General features: G+C 42.4%; 1 protein-coding gene across 1 annotated transcript in view; it reads left to right on the plus strand.

Moving 5' to 3' along the window:
- Positions 1–19,023, plus strand: part of LOC122814952 (aldo-keto reductase family 1 member C1-like) — a 337,408-nt gene that overhangs the window by 277,265 nt on the left and 41,120 nt on the right. The window contains exon 5 of the mRNA XM_044087211.1: positions 13,561–13,683. Coding sequence (XP_043943146.1) covers positions 13,561–13,683 — 123 coding nt within the window. The remainder of the gene's footprint in view (positions 1–13,560; positions 13,684–19,023) is intronic.

Consider the following 19,023-nt stretch of genomic DNA (forward strand, 5'->3'; position numbering starts at 1 on the left):
TTTGCAACCCCAGTATCGCAGTGGAATTCTCTACTGTTTTTTGTCTGCTTTCAGATTATCTGACATGATTACTTCTAGATTTTAAAATAATTAGCTACTTATAAATGATTAGCACATAAAACTAGAAGTTTAAAAATACCATTTCTTTGTCAGAGACATTGTAATTTGTGTTATCTGTATCATATAAATTCTTCTTCACTATTCTGTGCAGACTGTTTTTATAGCATTTGCCATTATTTGTACCTCTGTCTACATATATAAACATTTACTAGATGTACCTTTTGGACAAAACATATATCGGTTTTGAATGCTGTGCACTTGCTGCTGCTTTTCTTTCTCGTACTGGAAAGCTTTGTAAAATCTGGTTAATGTTGTATTTGACAGTTACTGCTGAACTGTTACTTAGCTTTTAAATTCGCAAGCCACTGGTAACCACAGAGACCTTTTTGCATTGCATGAAAGCATCTATGTGTTTACATTCTGATTTTATTTTACCTGTCACATACATGATGGGAATTTTGACAAGGGTTCTCAGGTGCTAAGTTGCTGACAAGACTGACTGAGGTTACCTTAATGGGATATGTGAAAGGCAGGACAGAACTAAGTAAGGTCAGTATTGCTGTGGTTGTTCAGTACAGTAGATACCAGACACCCACTGCACAGTGCTAAGGATGGGCAGCTGTTAGAACCATTATTAGCAGAGGATAATGAAATCTGGGTGTCGGGCATAAGGCACATGGGTTAGACATAACTGGAAAGTGTCTAAGTGGGCAGTACAGTGACCTTTCAAAGGTCACAAACATACAAAGTAGGCTTCTTTGGGACTCGGGTATGCACCCAATGGCCGGCATGTGAGGGACAAGACCATCTGTTATCACACCATTGTTAAGAGGGTTTATTGGAGGATCTGGACAGCAGTGCTACATTAATGAATGGAATCCAGGCATTGTCAGCATCAGCATGATGGAAGGGAGAATCTGAGAGCCAGTGGAAAGGAAGAGAGGGATACATAATGGCTATTTTCAGTGACAGGGTATGTGCTTGGAGGTAGGTGGCACTTTCCACTGATAGGTGGACTTGAAAGTGAGAACAGGTACATTTGGTTGATGGGGGGAGGGGGTCAGTTCGTTCCTATTGCCAATGGAATTCATTATTTTATGCATGAGGCCTGCTGGCTGTCAGATGCAGAGGTTACAGCAGTGGCTGATAGACTGACATTGAGCCATGGGCACCTATCACTGATGAGATTGAGAACATCATAGGACTGATCACCAAGATGGGAAGAGTTGACATCATTTTCAGTAGATGTGCATGTAGAGGTTGGTGGAGCTGCAAATAATGATAGGTTGGGGAGGAACTTTGGATTTTAGGTGTACTGCATGAGATACTCATCCAGTTACAACCTGAGCCATGAAATTTGCACTTCCACATGCACTTGAAAGTGACTTACATAAATGTAGTGCTGCAGTGGTGGAATGATGCTTGTATTATATATAAGGGGTTTGAATCCTAGACACAGTATTTTGTGGCAAAAGCAGATTTGATCAACTGGGCTGGCTGATATTACATTTGCAGTCTGTACTGTGACAGCATAATCCATTGAACCAGAGGGTAGTAAGTATATCCCTGTAACAGTCTTTCTACCTCATAGGTGTGTTCTCCTTATGTTGGAAAAAAAACTTCAGCCATGTAAAAACAAAACAAACAAGACACTAATTTAAGAAAATGGCATACTGCTTAAATAAAGGCTACTTAAGAATTCTGTGTTTAATGCTTTCATCTTTTTAAAAGATTCCTTCAGAAATTAGTGTAAAACTACAAAATGTGTAATAAAGTCACGTAGTGTTTAAAGGTTCATATTAAAAAAACAAGTATAAACAAGTGTATAGTCAAACTTAAAAAAATCAAGAACCAACTATCTTTAATGGTGCAAACATGACAAAAGTATTTATTAAAAAAAAAAAGTTGCACAATTATTTTTGACTATCTTTGACTTCAGCATGCATTTAACATTCAATTATATGCATTCTTCTATGTTTGATAAATCTCTGCACTGTTCAGTATGTTTTAGCCCCACATCTTCCAGTAACCATGATGGGATTAAGGAGGCTTTGCTAAAGAAAGAGTGGATAATGTACTCTGCGTTAGCACTATCATGGCCTAAAAGACAGCTCTTTGAGCAAGGTTTATCTTGGTAACAGCTTAACCTTGTGGGTTTTGTTACCTTGGGTGTTGTATTATCCTGTTTTTGTCTCAGACAGAAGGCTTCACAAGTGTTTAGTGTGTGTGTGTGTGTGTGTGTGTGTGTGTGTGTTGCTGCAAGCCTGTTTGGGAGTATGTCTGCTATCCCAAAACCAGGGTTTAGGAAGTGCACAGAGTGTGCCCATAAGCTCTCCCCAGCCGATGGCCACACTCAGTGCAGTGGTATGCCTGGGTGCTGCGCATCTCCTTAACCCCTGTCCTATCTGTGTGGGGTTTAACCCAAGGGCCCTAAAGGACAGGATGGATAAGCTTATTGTAAAGGGCTTGCTTCCCTTCTTGGGGATGTCAGCCCCCGCACCCCTGGCTTCTACTGCGGCATTAGCTTCTCCTCCTCCCCAGGCCTCTGGGATTCAATCTCCTTCCAAGAGGTCTGGGGAAGGAGAGAAGCAGCATAAAAAAGGCCAAAGAAGCGGTTGCCTGACTGCTTGGCTCTGCTGGGGCCTCCACCGAAGTTCAAACCACCGACCAGGCCAGGTTTTCCCCGGCTCCACTCTCCTAGGTTTTCCCCTGACCTGGAGGAGTCCCGGATCTGGTTCCCTGTTCGTGCCTCCCCTCATCAGCACTCCAAACTGGTGTCAGTGGCCTCCTCCTCCTGGTCAACCTGGAGCCTTAGTGAAGCGAAGATGGATAGGATGATGTGGAAGTTCATCTGCACCCAAATCCAGATGGGAGTCTTGCCTTCCCCCTCTCCCTCCGGAGCAGGGACCTTTCAGTCCATCTTTACTCCAATCACTTCTTCTCTGGTCCAACCTTCAGTTTTGGAGCCTTGGGGTCGGGGGTTCGGAGCCAATGGTAGCTTGTACCTCGATGCCAGCCATTGCCATGAGCATGTTGGAGCCAACCAGTTCGGATCCGAACTCTCGGAGCTGTAGCCTCAACGTCAGATCTGAGGGGTTGCTCTTGGTTCCAAGTGTGTCGGAGCCCAGTCTTCCCCTCGGCATTTCAGCTCCTGGAGTCTCAGCTCTGACTCCCCTGTCAGGTCAGAGGGGGACGGCTCCTACTGGCATTTCACAGGATGTCAGTTCTCCTTTGGCCTTTGACATGGTGGAGAGGGTCCTCTTGACTTTGTCGAGGCCCTTGACCATCTCATCCTTGGACTCCATCCTGACTCCCTCTGTTTTGGGTAAGGCCCCGACCATCCTGCCATCTCAGGGACAGCCTGTGCCCAGTTTGCCGCAGGAAGCTCCCCTGAGGGAGCAACAGGATGTTTGCGAGTCCTCTCCAGAGAGTCCCACTGAGGAGGTTCCTCACAAATGGACATGTAAGAGGAGGCACTTCGACTCCCCGCCTGACTCCCTCACCGAAGACATTGATTTGGAGGAAGGGGAAGGTTCCCCCAATCACCCTCAGAGGATGTCTCCTTTAGAGACATCATGGAACTCCTACACCAGAGGGGGGGTGGTCTGCTCAAAAACAATCTCAGATGAGTCTGTGTTTCTTGAGTCATTCGGCACAGGCCCATCTACTTCCTGGGTGTCCCCTCCTGCGGACCTGCTTGTGGATCTTATAATATCTCGGGCATAGAAGGAACCGGACACTGTGGAACCCACCCCTACTCATCATGATTAGGTCTTTAACCCCCCCTTCAGACAGGATTCGTTGGAATAAGGGGTCCCTGGTGGATGCTATTGTGGTAGCAGCCGCCACGAAGAAAGAGCTTGCGCAGAGAGCTCTATGGTCCATTCTCCTGACTGAGAGTTAAGGACAACGGACCATTTAGGGAAGCAGGTGTACACGTCAGTGACTTTTTCCATCAGAGCACTGAACTATATTCACACATCATTCGACTGCAGAAGACATTCTCCGCTTGGATGGCCACTCTCAAGGCAGTAGCGAATACGTCCATGCGTCTTCTCTCCCATGGCACGTCAGGAACCGTCAGGGTGGCCGGTTCTGGCATTGCTATGAGGCACCATGTCTGTCCCTGGCTTTGTCAGTTCTCAGGACCTTTTAAAGTGTAATTTGCAGATGCCCCATATGATGGTTCTTCCCTGTTTGGGAAGTCAGTTTGAGAGACCTTGGTCCAGAGTAAGAAGGACAGGAAGACACTGTCTGCCATCGAGATCCACTTGTCCTCCCCTCAAAGATCCTTTTCTAGGAATCAGCGAGGGACGAAGAAGATGTGGTCTTTTCCCGGGACACTCAGGACTCATCTTCCCGTAGAGGCACAGGGGGTTATGATAGATGCCGCTGTAGAAGCAGAGGGGGTCTGAGAAACTTCAGGTCTCAAGAACTATTCTCAGACAGACCCACGCAGCAGCCCTGAAGGGCTGCCCGACTGCTCATCTCTGGAGGCAGTCGAAGGTCAGCCATCGCTACACCCAGCAGCATGGGAGTCCGTAACAACAGATCATTGGGTGTTGCAAATTATATCTAGAGGTAATTCCATTACGTTCATCGAACCACCTTTCCCACCAAATCACTTCCCAGACATTCCACCCGCGCAAAGGGAGGAAGCAGCTCTAGAGATAGACAAGCTACTAAGAAAACGAGTCATCCAACCTGTCCCCGAGGCCAGTCCAGATCAGGCATTTATTCCAGGTTCTTTTTAGTGCCAAAGAAAATGGGGGACCTAAGACCCATTCTGGATCTATCCACCATGAACCTGTCAGTAGCCAAGGCGAACTTCTGGATGGTCACTCTTTAATCCATCCCGCTGTACCTGCAGGCGAATGATTGGATGTGCTCGATTGACCTCCAGGACGTGTACTATCATATCAAGATGGACAGGTGCTCTTGGAGGTTTCTCTGCTTCCAGGTGGGAGACCATCATTATCACTTCAGAGCCCTTCCCTTTGATCTCACCACAGCCCCCGGGGTATTCACCAAGGTGATGGCAGTAGTAGCGTCTCACCTGAGGCTTCAGGGTATTCAGGTCTTCTCTTACCTGGATGATTCGCTCTTCACTTCCCCTTCCAAGCATCTACTTTCCTGAGCCAGGGATTATTTCCTTTTACTAGTGAAAAGACTGGGCATCACCATCAGTCTCAACAAGTCATCACTGGCCCCTGTTCAGATCCTAGACTTCATTGGGGTTCAGTTGGACACTATCCAAATGAAAGTTTTCCTCACCCCAGACAGGGTACACAGTGTAAAGTTACACATCTTGTACATCCTTCAAGCCCAAGTTCTGACAGCAAAAACAGTTCTGAGGGAGTTAGGGTCTATGGCAGCCACGATCAACCTCGTACCCTTAGCGCGGCTTTACATGTGGATTCTTTAGTGGACTCTGGCAGTCCAATGGTCTCTATTAGCTCTACCATTGTCTCACCCGGTCCTTATCTCCCGAGTATGCAGGGACTGTCTTTGGTAGTGTATTAATTCCATGGACCTAGTCAGGGGATGTCCATTTCTTCCATCCTTTCCCAATACCACAGTGACCACAGACGCCTCTCAGCTAGGGTGGGTGGGGCATTGCTCGGGAAGGACAGTCCAAGGCACGTGGTCCCCATCTGAGACCAGTTTGCATATCAACGTCCTGGAGATGAGGGTGGTTCTTCTTGCGTTGCAGGCCCTCCATGCCCATCTTCCTCTAGAGACAATTGCGTTTCAGACAGACAACATGTCGGTAGTCTGGTATATCAACAAACAAGGAGGAACCAGATCTTACCCCCTTTGTCACAAAGCCATGAGTGTGGGAATAGGCGATCACCACCAGCCATCTTCTGGTGGCAATGCACATCCCAGGACAGTCCATCATTCTAGCAGTCAGGCTCAGCAGATCTATCCCAATGCCTTACGAGTGGTCTCTGAATCCTTCAGTGGTGGAGTAGATCTTTCTAAAGTGGAGTCGTTCTTACTGCAATCTATTTGCATCTCCTTCCAATGTGAAATGCAGTGAGTTCTTTGCTCTGAACCCCCCTCAGGGGGAAGTTCCCAGGGACTCACTGATTCATGCTTGACCTCCTGGTCTTCTTTATGCCTATCCCCTGCTGCCCCTCATCTTGAAGTTTCTTCAGAAAGCTCACAGGCTGGGGAACACTGTGATCCTCATTGCCCCCATTCTGGCCTTGCCAAGTCTGGTTTCCCCTCTCTTTGGTCTCGCCTAGTAGTTCCACCATGGACCTTGGATCCAGTTCCGGATCTTATTTCTCATCCCTTGGGAATTCCTTACCCAGACCTGGACACTCTGAAACTCACTGCTTGGCTGCTTCATTTCCCCTGATTATTAGGACTCCCAGTTTATCATCTCCTGTTAAAACCATTTTGGTGGCGGCTCACAAATTTTCCACCAGAAGGGTATACCGTAGTAAGTGGAAACGGTTCTCTATATGGGCTTCACAGTGGGCATTGGACCCCTTTGCTGCTCCTCTGTCCACAGTATTATTTTTTTCCAGGGATTTTTCAGCAAGGTTCCAGTTCCTCCACTGTTAAAGTCCAACTGGCCACAATTTCTAATTTTCACATGGGGGAAAACATGACTTTATTAGCCTCTTCTAAACTTTGCAAGACTTTCCTTAAAAATGCCTTTCTTTTAAGACCCCCGGTGAAGGATCCTACACCCCAATGGGACCTTATTTTCATATTTCAGGCCTTAGTCTCCCCTCCTTTTGAACATAGACTTGCAGTACCTATCTTGAAAAACTGCTTTTTTGGTCACCATTACTTTTGCCAGGAGAGTGTCAGAACTTCAAGCACTATCAATCAAAGTTCCTTACATGATTTTTCATAAGGACATGGTTTCTTTGCATACTAACCCGTATTTTCTTTCTAAAGTAGCATCAGAAGCAAATATTAATCAGACTATCAATCTTCATGTCTTTTTTCCTAATTTTCAGAATAGGGGTTAATGTAAATTACATCTGCTGGATGTGAACAGGCAATTGCGATTCTACTTGCACAGGATGAAAGCTTTTCGTAAGTGTGATCAGTCGTTTGTTTCTTACTCAAACCCCTGTGTCAGGTAAAAACACATTCCACCAGATCTATGGCTACTTCAGTGGTTCAGGGTATTGCTGGATGATATTTGCTCTGCAGCTACTTGGTCCTCCACTGTGCTCCGGAATATCCTTCCATGAGGGCCACCCAGGTATTAGTAGCTGGGCACTCTATCCCACAGGTTGAAGACTAAATGAAGTCAACTACTTCAGATAAAGAAGTTATGTACTCACCATAACGTTCCATCTGAATAGTTGTGCTTCATTTGTCTTCAACCATCCCCCCTCCTTCCCCTGACCTTGTCACTATTGTCCTGGCCATGGATATGGAAGGTGAACATCCTAGGAGCTGTCCATTGTTATGCTTAGCTCAAGATGTTTTGGGCTGCCAGTAGTGGTAAGATTTTCTTGAGTCGTGTGTATGTTATATGTTGAGCAACAAACTCGATCTGAAGGGAGGAAGGAGACTGGGCATTGTGGGTAAGGAGAGGAGCTTGGACCTCAGATCAGATGCTGGATATGTGGCCGTGTTGGATCTGATACAGATCCATAACCCACAGGTTGAAGACAAATGAAGTACAACTGCTCAGATGGAACATTATGGTGAGTACATAACTTCTTTTTTTTGCATATTGTATTGTCTGTAACAGTCACTGAATTGCAGACAGATAAGTAACCCCATTGGGAATTCTTTCTTCCTTTGCTATAAACTTTGTGGGTTTTACTGTTTTATATTTGTGTCAAAAAAGGGAAATTTGACTGTAGTAGCAAGTACCTTATTGTGGCTACCACACTAGTTGTTTGTTTTGTCTGGAGGTGGAGCTCTGTTAATTTATGTCAAGTTAATCAGTTAGGATTTTTGATCCTAACAGGGCTTTGAATGATATCTTGGGAGCAAGAGGTAATCACTGTTTGCATGTGCAGCTATGTCTGTTTCTTCTTCAGCTTTAGCATTTGACTCTGCAACTTAAATGAAGCTAAGGGATAAGGCACCCAAAGAAATGTATGATTACGATCAGACCAACACATTGTTGGGTCATAGAAGGCAGATCCTGGCAAGACACTTTCTTAGTCCACAGACTGTCTGCATCCCCCAGGGCCTTTAATGTCACCCCTGCAGAGGCCATTATGACCATGGATAAAAGCATGTCCATTGCTACCAACTGTCCTGTCTCGTCTTGTGTCATCAGCTCAAATAAGAGTTTCCTCCGACCTAAAGCCATTATAACAGATAGTGTTCACCAACTCAGAGAAGAGACTGATGGTGGTGGAACAGAGGTTTCATCACTTACCACTGAAGCCTCAAGCAGATGTTCTATGTAAAAGGCAGCAGAAGGCAAAGCGTACACCCCCCCCTCCCCCCTTTTTTTTTTTTTTTTTACTACTGGGCAACTTTCCTCTGAGAAGTGTATTCTTCAGACCTCTCAAAATGGCTTCCTTGCTTTAGGACTGTTAAAGACTAGTCAAATCTTCCCTTCTTACCCAAAAGGGGATTATTCTGCAGACGAAGAGGATCCTTCTAAAGAAGGCTTGGATTATGCATCTTAGAATCCCTCCTTCTGAATACAAGTCAGATGACCCTTCAAATAAGGAAATTTCTTTTGGTGAGAATTTCTAAGATGAAAGAATTTTTTAAGTGGGAAGGGAGATAAATATTTGAATAGATGTTTCTGACCTTCTGCATATAAATGTTCCTGTCTTTCTCCAGTGCTTAGAACCTTGGCAGATAGCTTCATATCAGTTTCACCATATTTCAGCCCCCAGCTCCTAAAAGACAGTACAGATTTTAAAGGGTACAAACCACAAATGTTGTTGTGTCTTTTGGCTTTTCCCGGGTAGGGGTCGCCACAGCAGAACTCCGGTCCACTAGTGATTGGCAGTTGATTTTTACGTGCTGAGTTGCCAGCCCTAACGCACAACCTTCAATGAAGGTACGCCCATTCACACATGTCTCCACGCAGAAGACGCCCTAGCTGAGAGTCAAACCGGACAGCATCTTATTGTGAGGTGACAGTGCTACCGCAGCACCACCACCGCGGATAAAGGGTACAAACCACAAATATCTTTACAAAATGCTGCTAACCCTGTTTACCTCTGTTGACTTGGAGAAGGGAGATACATTAGTTCTTGCTCCTTACTCTTTCCCAACTAAGAAGAGTAGAGCCCTTGACGGTTCATTAAAAATGTATGTACACCTGCAGCCTTGTCTTTTAGTGCTATAAATTGTCAAACATATGAGTAAATTCCTTTTAACTATCCTAGACAATATGGATTTGAAGCTTTCTGAGATTTCTTATCAACACATGAGCTAAGAGCTTCTTTCTGCTCCTCCAGTTGCTAAACATTCCTTTAAATGAGGATGCGATGCCACTGATGCAGTCTCTAGTGCAGCTGCCACTGTCTATGTCACTTACAGGCATGCACAGTTAAGGTTCCTTCCTTTACTAAAGAACATAATGGCTCAGCTACTTGAATGCTCCACTGGATAAAGAACTGCTGTTTGGGGATCCTGCAATCCAAGATGATTGGAGTGATAAAGTGATGCAAGGGTAAAAACTCTCTCCAGTCCCCAGATGTAAGAGAAACTTGCATGCATCAATAGTCCTCCAAATCCAAAACAACAAAAATCAGACAAAGTCCATTTTAAGAAAAATGGCAGTGGGATTCTAAGACCAAGCAGAGTGGATTCCAGGGCTCTAACTCTACTAGACATCAACCCTGAGTATGCGTCTGTAGTACCCCTTCCTTTCCACCCTGACCAACTTCCCCCTTTCCACCCAGAATTGCTGGTATACTGTCTTGTTGCCTCTTTTTATAGGAAACTGTCACTTCAGATTCCTGGGTGTTAAGCATCACAAAAAGAGGTTACAAGCTTCAATGTAATTTTAAACCAGCCCTCAGGGATTCCTGAAATTGTAGAAGATCGGGAACATCTTAAGCCTTTTGTTTCAAACTTCTATTAAGAGCAATGGAAGTGCTTCCACACTTATGAGGAAAATAGTTTGATTCAAGCCTTATTTCTAGTGCCCAGGACAGAAGCAGGCTGGATTCCAATTCTTGATTAGACTCGCACATTTTGAGGGTTCTTCACTTCATAGTACTTAACTGTCAAACTCTTCTGCCTCTTCTACACCCAGATACAGTTTTAAAAGATGCTTGTTTGCACATTCCTATCCACAAGAATCACAGAAAATTTAAGATTTCCTGTCTCGGGCTCACATTATCAGTTTACTTTGTCCTTTGAGCATTCCACAACACCAAGGGTGTTTTTCAAAGGTCACAGCATTAGTTATAACCTTTTCCAGGCTCCAAGGAATTCAGATCTATGCACACTTGAAGATACTGCTGCTGATCCTATTTTGGCAAAGTCAGCATTAGTCTGTCTGATTCAAACTACTTTCAGTTCAGTAGTATTAAAAGCCTTGGAATGCTGCATGATCCTTCCTCAGAATCTAGGATTCACTCTGATCCTAAAGACTTCTTCTCTAATTCTCTCACTGAATAGTTTCTTAGGTTGCCTAATAGATATCACATTGCAAAACAGCCTTTGTCCCTCTAGTCATAACAGTAGTATACAAATGCTACATTATGAATCTAGCAAAACAGATGTCTGCCTTACCAAGGCAATTTCTAAAAGCTGTGGAGATCATGACTTCAACTATTCTCCTCATGGTAGGCTTCATATGAGGAAATTACAGTAGTATTAGAGGTCAGTGTACAGTCAACATCAGAATTTCCTTGGTGAACAAATTCCAGTCGTTCCTTGTCTGGTTCTGAACTTACTCTGATAGGCCATAGAGTTAGACTGCAGTGTGAGGGTTCCCTTTGTACAGACTCTGCCAGTAAAGAGCATAACAGATGCCTCAGACTGCGTATGGGAAGTTTGCTCTGAAGGAGTTAATGTTCAGGAGGTATGGAGCCCCTTGCACAAGAATAGTCACATTCATATGCAAGAGATGATGATGCTGATTAGTGGTCCCTGCACAGTTATGGATAACAGGTACTCTGCAAGTAATGACAGACAATACCACAGTTATTTTGTACATAAACAAGGTGGGACAAAGTATTACCTTTTTCAGACTAACCATGACAGCTTTGAAAGTAGCCATTCAATTTCTTTCTACAAGCAGTCTGTATCCCCCTGCTGTCTGAACACAGTGGCTCAGTCTTTAGGCAGGTCCAAGACAGACCCTGATTAATCGAGGTTAAAACGAGGAGTCTTTCTTCAGCTTGTCTGTCAAGTTTGGAGTGCATTAGATAGACCCAGTTGGGAGACTCTGAAGATACTGCTGCTGACCCTATTTTGGCAAAGTCACAATTAGTTCTGTCTTCTCAAGGAGTTGGCCAGTGGTCATTACCAGACACTTCATTTTTTTGGTGAATTTACTTGCTGAGGGCAAGGAATCACTAATAAATCCCAATCTACAGAACCTGAAGTGTGGTTTACAAGATTTTAATTCCTTTCAGGCACTTGTTCTCTTAGGACTTACTGCAAATGTGTAGTTTGGAAAACCTAACACCAAGACATCTTTGATATAGCTAAGTGGAAAAGGCTTTCTGTCTGGTCTCAAATTAGAGGACATGACCCCAGTACAGCAGGGGGCACCCATGGTTCTTCAATATCCATCAGTCATTGTCCACCACTCGGTTGGACCTCCTGCATATCCACAAAATGAACATCACAATTACCCGTTCTAAAGAGTTAAACCTTGCCTGTCATATGAATAGCATTTGCTGGAGAAACAGCTATATATCCCAGGGACTACCCCTTTTCTAGAACAGGATTCCTGTCTGTGTGAAGCAGCGTTCCTCTCTAACCCAATTCAAGTGTAACTTGGACAACTGGATGGAGAACCAGAAGTTCACCACTGGTTTGGCAGCTGTGTCACTAATGGACGCAGGCATCTTGTAAATGGTTAATCTACCATGCCCCTGCTTATACTACCAAAGTTACTGGAACTTGTCAGGTTTAGGATGCATAGCTAGGCTTAAAAAAGCCTCCGTAATTGTTAGCTTAGTGTACATCTTAACTTTCCTACAGTTTGTAGGTGGTAGTATTTTAAGTAGGATATCATTTCAGTAAATGAAATTACTGGCAAAAATGCATTCTTAAATCCTTATCTTTCTTACACTGTGGGAATGTTTGATGTTGAGCTTTCCGGTACTTCTGAATATGTATTAGGGAATCTAGTAGTGTATGTACGGTGACTGCTGAGAGTGGGTTATTAACATGAAAGAAACTTGTGTCTGTGTGTTTTTTGCATTTCAAGTAGCTGCTTAGATGATTTCTTTGTGTGGCTGTTGGACATACTACACTTAAATAAATCCCAATCCCTCAGAGACGCACGCTCCAAGGATCTAAACTTTGTCATCACAATGAACAAAGCATGCTGGAGGGATAGGTTCCTGACCTAGAGACTCCCCAGACTCTGGAATAGACTGCCCATACATGTCAAGCAGAGCACCTCTTTGGCCCTCTTCAAAAGGAACCTTGATGATTGGATGGAAGATAGGAAATTCACCCCGGGGATCACGTCAGTCGTCCTGCTAGACAGGAGTCTAGGGAAGTAAATACTGTGGGAAGAAATGGCCAGGGAATTGTTATGGCTAGGCTTGTATAGGCCCTAGGGCCGATGGCCTAGTACCAACCTATGAACCTACTGCCATCTAACTACAATAAAAAAAAAATGTAGCTGTCATGGTAGTGTACATTTTTGTTGCGTATGCTTGCCAGTTCTCAGCTTATTTCTTCCTCACTGCACACAGGCATGGTTGAAATTACCTCTACCCATTCATTCTTCCTGTGTGTGTGTGTGTGTGTGTGTGTGTGTGTGTGTGTGTGTGCGCACGTCTCTGCTCATGTGTGCACATGTGCTAAAGTTGTGAACCTTCATAGGGAAAGACATCATTCAGGCAGCCACAGGAGCAGTTCTGGGCCCCAGACTCCCTGCACACAAGGGCATCTCACAGGCACAGCTGAGATAGTGGCCTTCTGAATGTACTTGGTAGTATACACACACACACGCATCTCTGGGTACAACATGCCGCACGTGGCAGGCGGACATTTGTCACAGTCCAAATGCTGCTTGCAGTTCTACTGTGACAAACTAGCCAGTCTAGCAGTGAGCTTGCTTCGATTCCCCCACCCACCCACCCCCAGGCATGAGGGAGTTGGCAGTGTTTGTTCACTTCCATCCACCTTGGTCAGCTTCTCCAGTACCTGAGTCACTAGTTGTTTCTAGGTTACAGTTGGAGCTGTATCACTGTGTGCCACAGAGGCAACCTTGAGTTTAATTATTAAAAAAAAAAAAGTGTTCAGCGCTTTAAAACATCTACGCATTTTATGCAAGTTATAAACTGTAATAATATTCTAGATTTACTGTCTGATATTCTGGCTAACATTTATTTTGATTTCATACAGGCTTTGGAGGCATGCAAAGATGCAGGTCTGGTGAAATCTATTGGTGTGTCAAACTTCAATGCCAGACAGTTGGGGGAGATTTTGAATAAAACAGGACTCAAGTACAAACCAGTCTGCAATCAGGTAATACTTTTGAGCTGTTTGTCTGTGTCCATGAGCAGGGTTTAACCAGGTCTTCAAGATATCTAAATGGAGCACCCATGTTAATCACCCCAGTCATTGTCCATGTATATATGGTTATCCTTCTTAATGTGTAGTCCAGTAATCAGAGTATGCATTGCTAAATGTCATTGTAAAATATACTTGTTGCAGATACACTTTGAGTTTCAACAATGTTACAATTGTAAGTGTATCATTTAGTTACATTGTTGCAATGCATCATGCTTGCATGCCAAATCGGTATGGACATTCTTACAGTGGTCCATTCCAATAACATAACATTTCACTCATTAGCTGAGTGATCTTTCATTACATTGTTTCAGTGTGACAGATAATGCATTATTTTCCTTAAGTAAAAGAAAAAAAAAATATTGCATGTGTAGACATATTTTGAACTCACTATAGTGAGTACAGACATTACTGGCTGACGTTCTTTCTGTATGCAAGTGTTGTATTCAACCATTTTATACTCTGTGATTTTTTTCATGTATTCAATAACTTGAGTGTAGTTTATTCACATCAAACAGCTCATTTCTAGTACACTCTGGTCCAATAGTCCCAGACTACAAGATGCTAACTAGGTCAGTATAACAGTGTACTCCTGCAGCCACAGTTTGTCACTGTTAAACAGCCATTTACCCACAGATCATTATAAGAGAGCTGCTTAAGAGATTATGGGTGTCAGTTCAATGCTTTGAGGTCCAGAACAATTCGTGTAGTTTACTGTATTATAACCTTTTCTAGGAGGGGAAGGTACATGTATATGATCATATTTAATTATTTCTGGAGAAGTTATGGAGGGCTAAATACATGCAGAAATCATTTGTATGGGCAATCCAAATTCACATAATGACTATAATTCATGGTAGCCTTTTAAAAAGGAAAGTGTACTGAGTGGATCGTGTCTGTTCCATGACTTTAACACCGTTGACTGCAGCAGCATAACGAGGCTGGCAGACACAAAATTGATTGCAAGCAGAAGATGATCCAGTGTATTATCTGGAAAAAAGATGCCACATGCTATCATTAAGTCTTGACTCGAGGTGGTTTACTCCAGAGTAGTAGTAGATGAACAATAAAACTATATTTTTTCTTTAGATCCACTATTATTGAGCATTACATGGTTCCAGTTTCTCTGTTGGAAGTGTGGGACCAGATCTTCTACGTAAAATCTGAACTATGATTTATGTAAATAAATTCTGAAACACTGCTTTTGCAAGAAGGTGCATGCAAAAGTGCTTGCTTTGGGGGCTTTACCAACTATATCCCTGTTACTTGTATGTACTAACTCCAAGATGGCTCTGGCTGAGTAGGGGAGTACTTCACACAACATTAGACTTGTTTTAGTTTTTCTACAGGGATATATATATGCTAAGTAGGCACCACCACGGAGTAAGTGCACCTGTGATGTAGAAAATAAAATAAAAATAAAATACGTAAACCATCCACAGGAGCAGTCCACAGCTGGTAAAAATGTTTTTATTGTAGCAAATAATTCCAAAAACCAGATATATGGTGCGAAATAAACAAAACGTCGATAGTAGAAACATTGTTTATTAAACAAATTAAAAGATGGTAAGCGCTTTCGCCTGTGCGGCTTCCTCAGACCAAACAAATATAAATACTTCCCTTGAGCCCCCTTATTATATATCCCTGTTCATAAATTATTTAACACATGATTAATTAATTATTGGATTGACATCATATCCTGAATAAACAGCCAGTATCCATAATAACAGAGATTCAGTTAGGAAAAAATCAGTTAAAAGGAAATAAATTAATTTACTTTAATTAGGAATTCATTAAAAAAATCTATAAACATCATAAAATCATACTCTAAAACATCACTAATTAATATAGTCAACAAACCAATTCTAGGGTGCTTAAAAACTCATCTTGTATGTGTTTATGTATAGATGTATATAATTTAGTGGGAGAAGTGAGAACAAAACAATCACTACACTTATTTCAATCTCCTGCTTTGTGAAACTGTTTTGAGGGGTACTTTATCATTCAGTCCCGGTCTCATATCCGCTCTCAGTCTTATAATCTACTTGGATTCACACCTCTCCGTGAAGTTCCTGATATCACCCCCCTCTGTTATTAGGTACAACAACTTGTATAACTGAGAACTTGAATTGATGTTCGGGGCCTGCATCCATAACGTGTTTTGACAGTGCATTATGGTCAGATTGTAATTGTGTGTGATACCAATGTTCCCTCACCCTATCTCTCAATTTCCTGTCCATTTTTCCTACATAAAATGCACTACAGACAGTGCATCGGGCAAGATAGACTACATGTTCCGTTTGACAGACAGCAATGACATAAAAATTATGCTCTTGTGTGACCGGATGTATAAAAATATACTTGTATCTATGTAATTACAAAAATTGCATCTATTACAAGGTTGAGTGCCTAATGCCGCATGACCAGAGACCCTGAATAGTTTGAATGCAGGTACTGATACATCCCCTCCTACTTTCAATGGGTTAACGGAACCAGTAGCGAGGAAGAAACTCTCCCCCAATGTTTTTGGACAGGGAACCAGCTCAGCACAACTGACTCCTTTCCCCCCATAGACTCCCAATACAAGAGCAGGAGGAACAGGTCCATGAGCAGAGGGAGACAGAAATGGAAAGGGTCGGGTGGAGAACACTCAGGGCCCACGCTAAAAAAGATGTGGGAATGAGTGAACCCTCATTAGTTATTAACCTGTCACATAGGAATCTAACCATGCATGAAACTCGGGTCCTTAATATGGGCCTTTCTTTTATACCATCTACTAGAAGTGATTTGACAGATACCATTATAGACATGAAAATGTTTTCAAGGAATGTTCAATTGAAACCTGATTTTGGAAACAATACGGTTAATGCCGATGGGCCCAATTTTCAGGCTCCCAGTGTATACACTCCAAATTTACACCCACTTATAGATGCATTTACTAAGTTAGTCGAGAAAGATATACATAAGATGGATTTGACAGGTAGGAAGAAGAAGGGAGAGAACTTAACACTCAACCAAAGAACAGCTCTGAATGACTTAATGAATCCATTATCATTAGACGAGCGGACAAAGGGGGACCTATTGTAGTCATGGACAGCAATGATTATACATGTAGTATGGTGTCATTATTACAAGAAGAGAAGTTTTGTTCAGTAATAGACATGGAGAAAGTAGAAAATCGAGTATTTAAAGTACATGATATGTTAGATGATTTGTTAAGAAGTGGAGATATTGGTTTAGATTTGTTTAAGTTTTTGAGGGTTAATAATCCACTCTTGACAATCATCAAAGGGCTACCTAAAGTACACAAGAGTCCCACAAACCCCCTCCATGAGACCGATAGTAGCAGGCAGGGGTTGGGTTATGGAGCCTCTGTCACTTTATTTAGAGAGGTATTAGTTGATGCAAACATCTACATCCTCAAGGATAGTAAGCAATTTTTATTAGATCTGTATGACCATATGAAATGTATTGCGGATGATGCACAGTATTTTTAGTTACTTTGGATGTTGTGAGTCTTTTTACTGTCATACAGAATAGTGAAGGTATGGTGAGTGTACATAGATATCTGACATTACATACTAATGATGTACGTGCTATTGATTTAATGTGTTTGTTCCTGGAAGTCATCTTGAATAACAAAATCTTTATGTATAATGAGGGTGTATATATTCAGAATGAGGGCATGCTATGGGCACCTCGTGTGCCATTAGCTATGCCAATATTGTTATGGCCACTTGGGAAGAGGAGAAACTTTTTCCATTTGGCAGCTATAGTACACATGTTGCATTCTACAGACGTTTTGTGGATGACTTGTTTTTGCTATGGACTGGTGGGGAAGCGACATTACAGGACCTTTTAATTGAGATCAATGGGCTTACTGAATATCTGAGTTTCACTATGGAGTATTCACGACAGTGCATCTCATACCTTGATGTGTACATTGAGAGACTTGGTAACGGCACTTTGAATACAGGGGTCCATAGAAAGGCATGGCACAGGAACACGCTATTGCATAGAAAGAGCATGCATCCTAATTATGTCTTTAAGAATGTAGCCAAAGGTCAAGCCATGAGAGCCTCCAGGCTTAATCCAACCCAGGATGTCTTTGAGAAAAAACTACTAGATTTGAGGACAAGGTTCCTAGATAGGAGCTATAATTTAGATGAGGTCACTGCAGCTTTTGAAGTAGAGGGCTTACTACGGCAGACCAGAGCATGTCCATATTTCTCGAGTGTAGGGGCATTGGAACATACAACACAAGAATGGTCAACAGCTAAAGAGGTGAAAGTACCAATGTATTATACACAAGACACTACTGACATAAGAGAAATAGTAATTAAACATTGGAATATTTTAACAGTAGACCACCATATTAAAGAAATGGTGGGAAAAAAACAATTTCTTTTTTAAAAATAGAATGAATTTAAAACAGTTGCTCTGCCATCCTAGGAATAGGAAGAGGGATGACAATGATCATGTGGCATTAGGCACTCAACATTGTAATAGATGCAATTTTTGTAATTACATAGATACAAGTACATTTTTTATACATCCGGTCACACAACAAGAGCATCATTTTTATGTCAATGCTGACTGTCAAACGGATCATGTGGTCTACCTTGCCCGATGCACTGTCTGTAGTGCATTTTATGTAGGCAAAACGGGCAGGAAATTGAGAGATAGGGTGAGGGAACATTTGTATCACACACGATTACGATCTGTCCATAATGCACTGTCAAAACATGTTATGGATGCAGGCCCCGAACATCAATTCAAGTTCTCAGTTATACAAGTTGTTGTACCTAATAACAGAGGGGGTGATATCAGGAACTTCACGGAGAGGTGTGAATCCAAGTGGATTATAAGACTGAGAGCGGATATGAGACCGGGACTGAATGATAAAGTACCCCTCAAACCAGTTTTCCAAAGCAGGAGATTGAAATAAGTGTAGTGATTGTTTTGTTCTCACTTCTTCCACTAAATTATACATATCTATACATAAACACATACAAGATGAGTTTTTAAGCGCCCTAGAATTGGTTTGTTGACTATATTAATTAGTGATGTTTTAGAGTATGATTTTATGTTTATAGGTTTTTTTTTAATGAATTCCTACTTAAAAAGTAAATTAATTTCTTTCCCTTTAACTGTTTTTTTCCTAATTGAATCTCTGTTGTTATGGATACTGGCTGTTTAGTCAGGATATGATGCCAATCCAATAATTAATTAATCATGTGTTAAATAATTTATGAACAGGGATATATAAGAAGGGGGCTCAAGGGAAGTATTTGT

The sequence above is a fragment of the Protopterus annectens genome, chromosome 11.part0, assembly GCF_019279795.1.
Source record: "Protopterus annectens isolate FY-2018-M chromosome 11.part0, PAN1.0, whole genome shotgun sequence".
Lineage (NCBI taxonomy): Eukaryota > Metazoa > Chordata > Ceratodontiformes > Protopteridae > Protopterus > Protopterus annectens.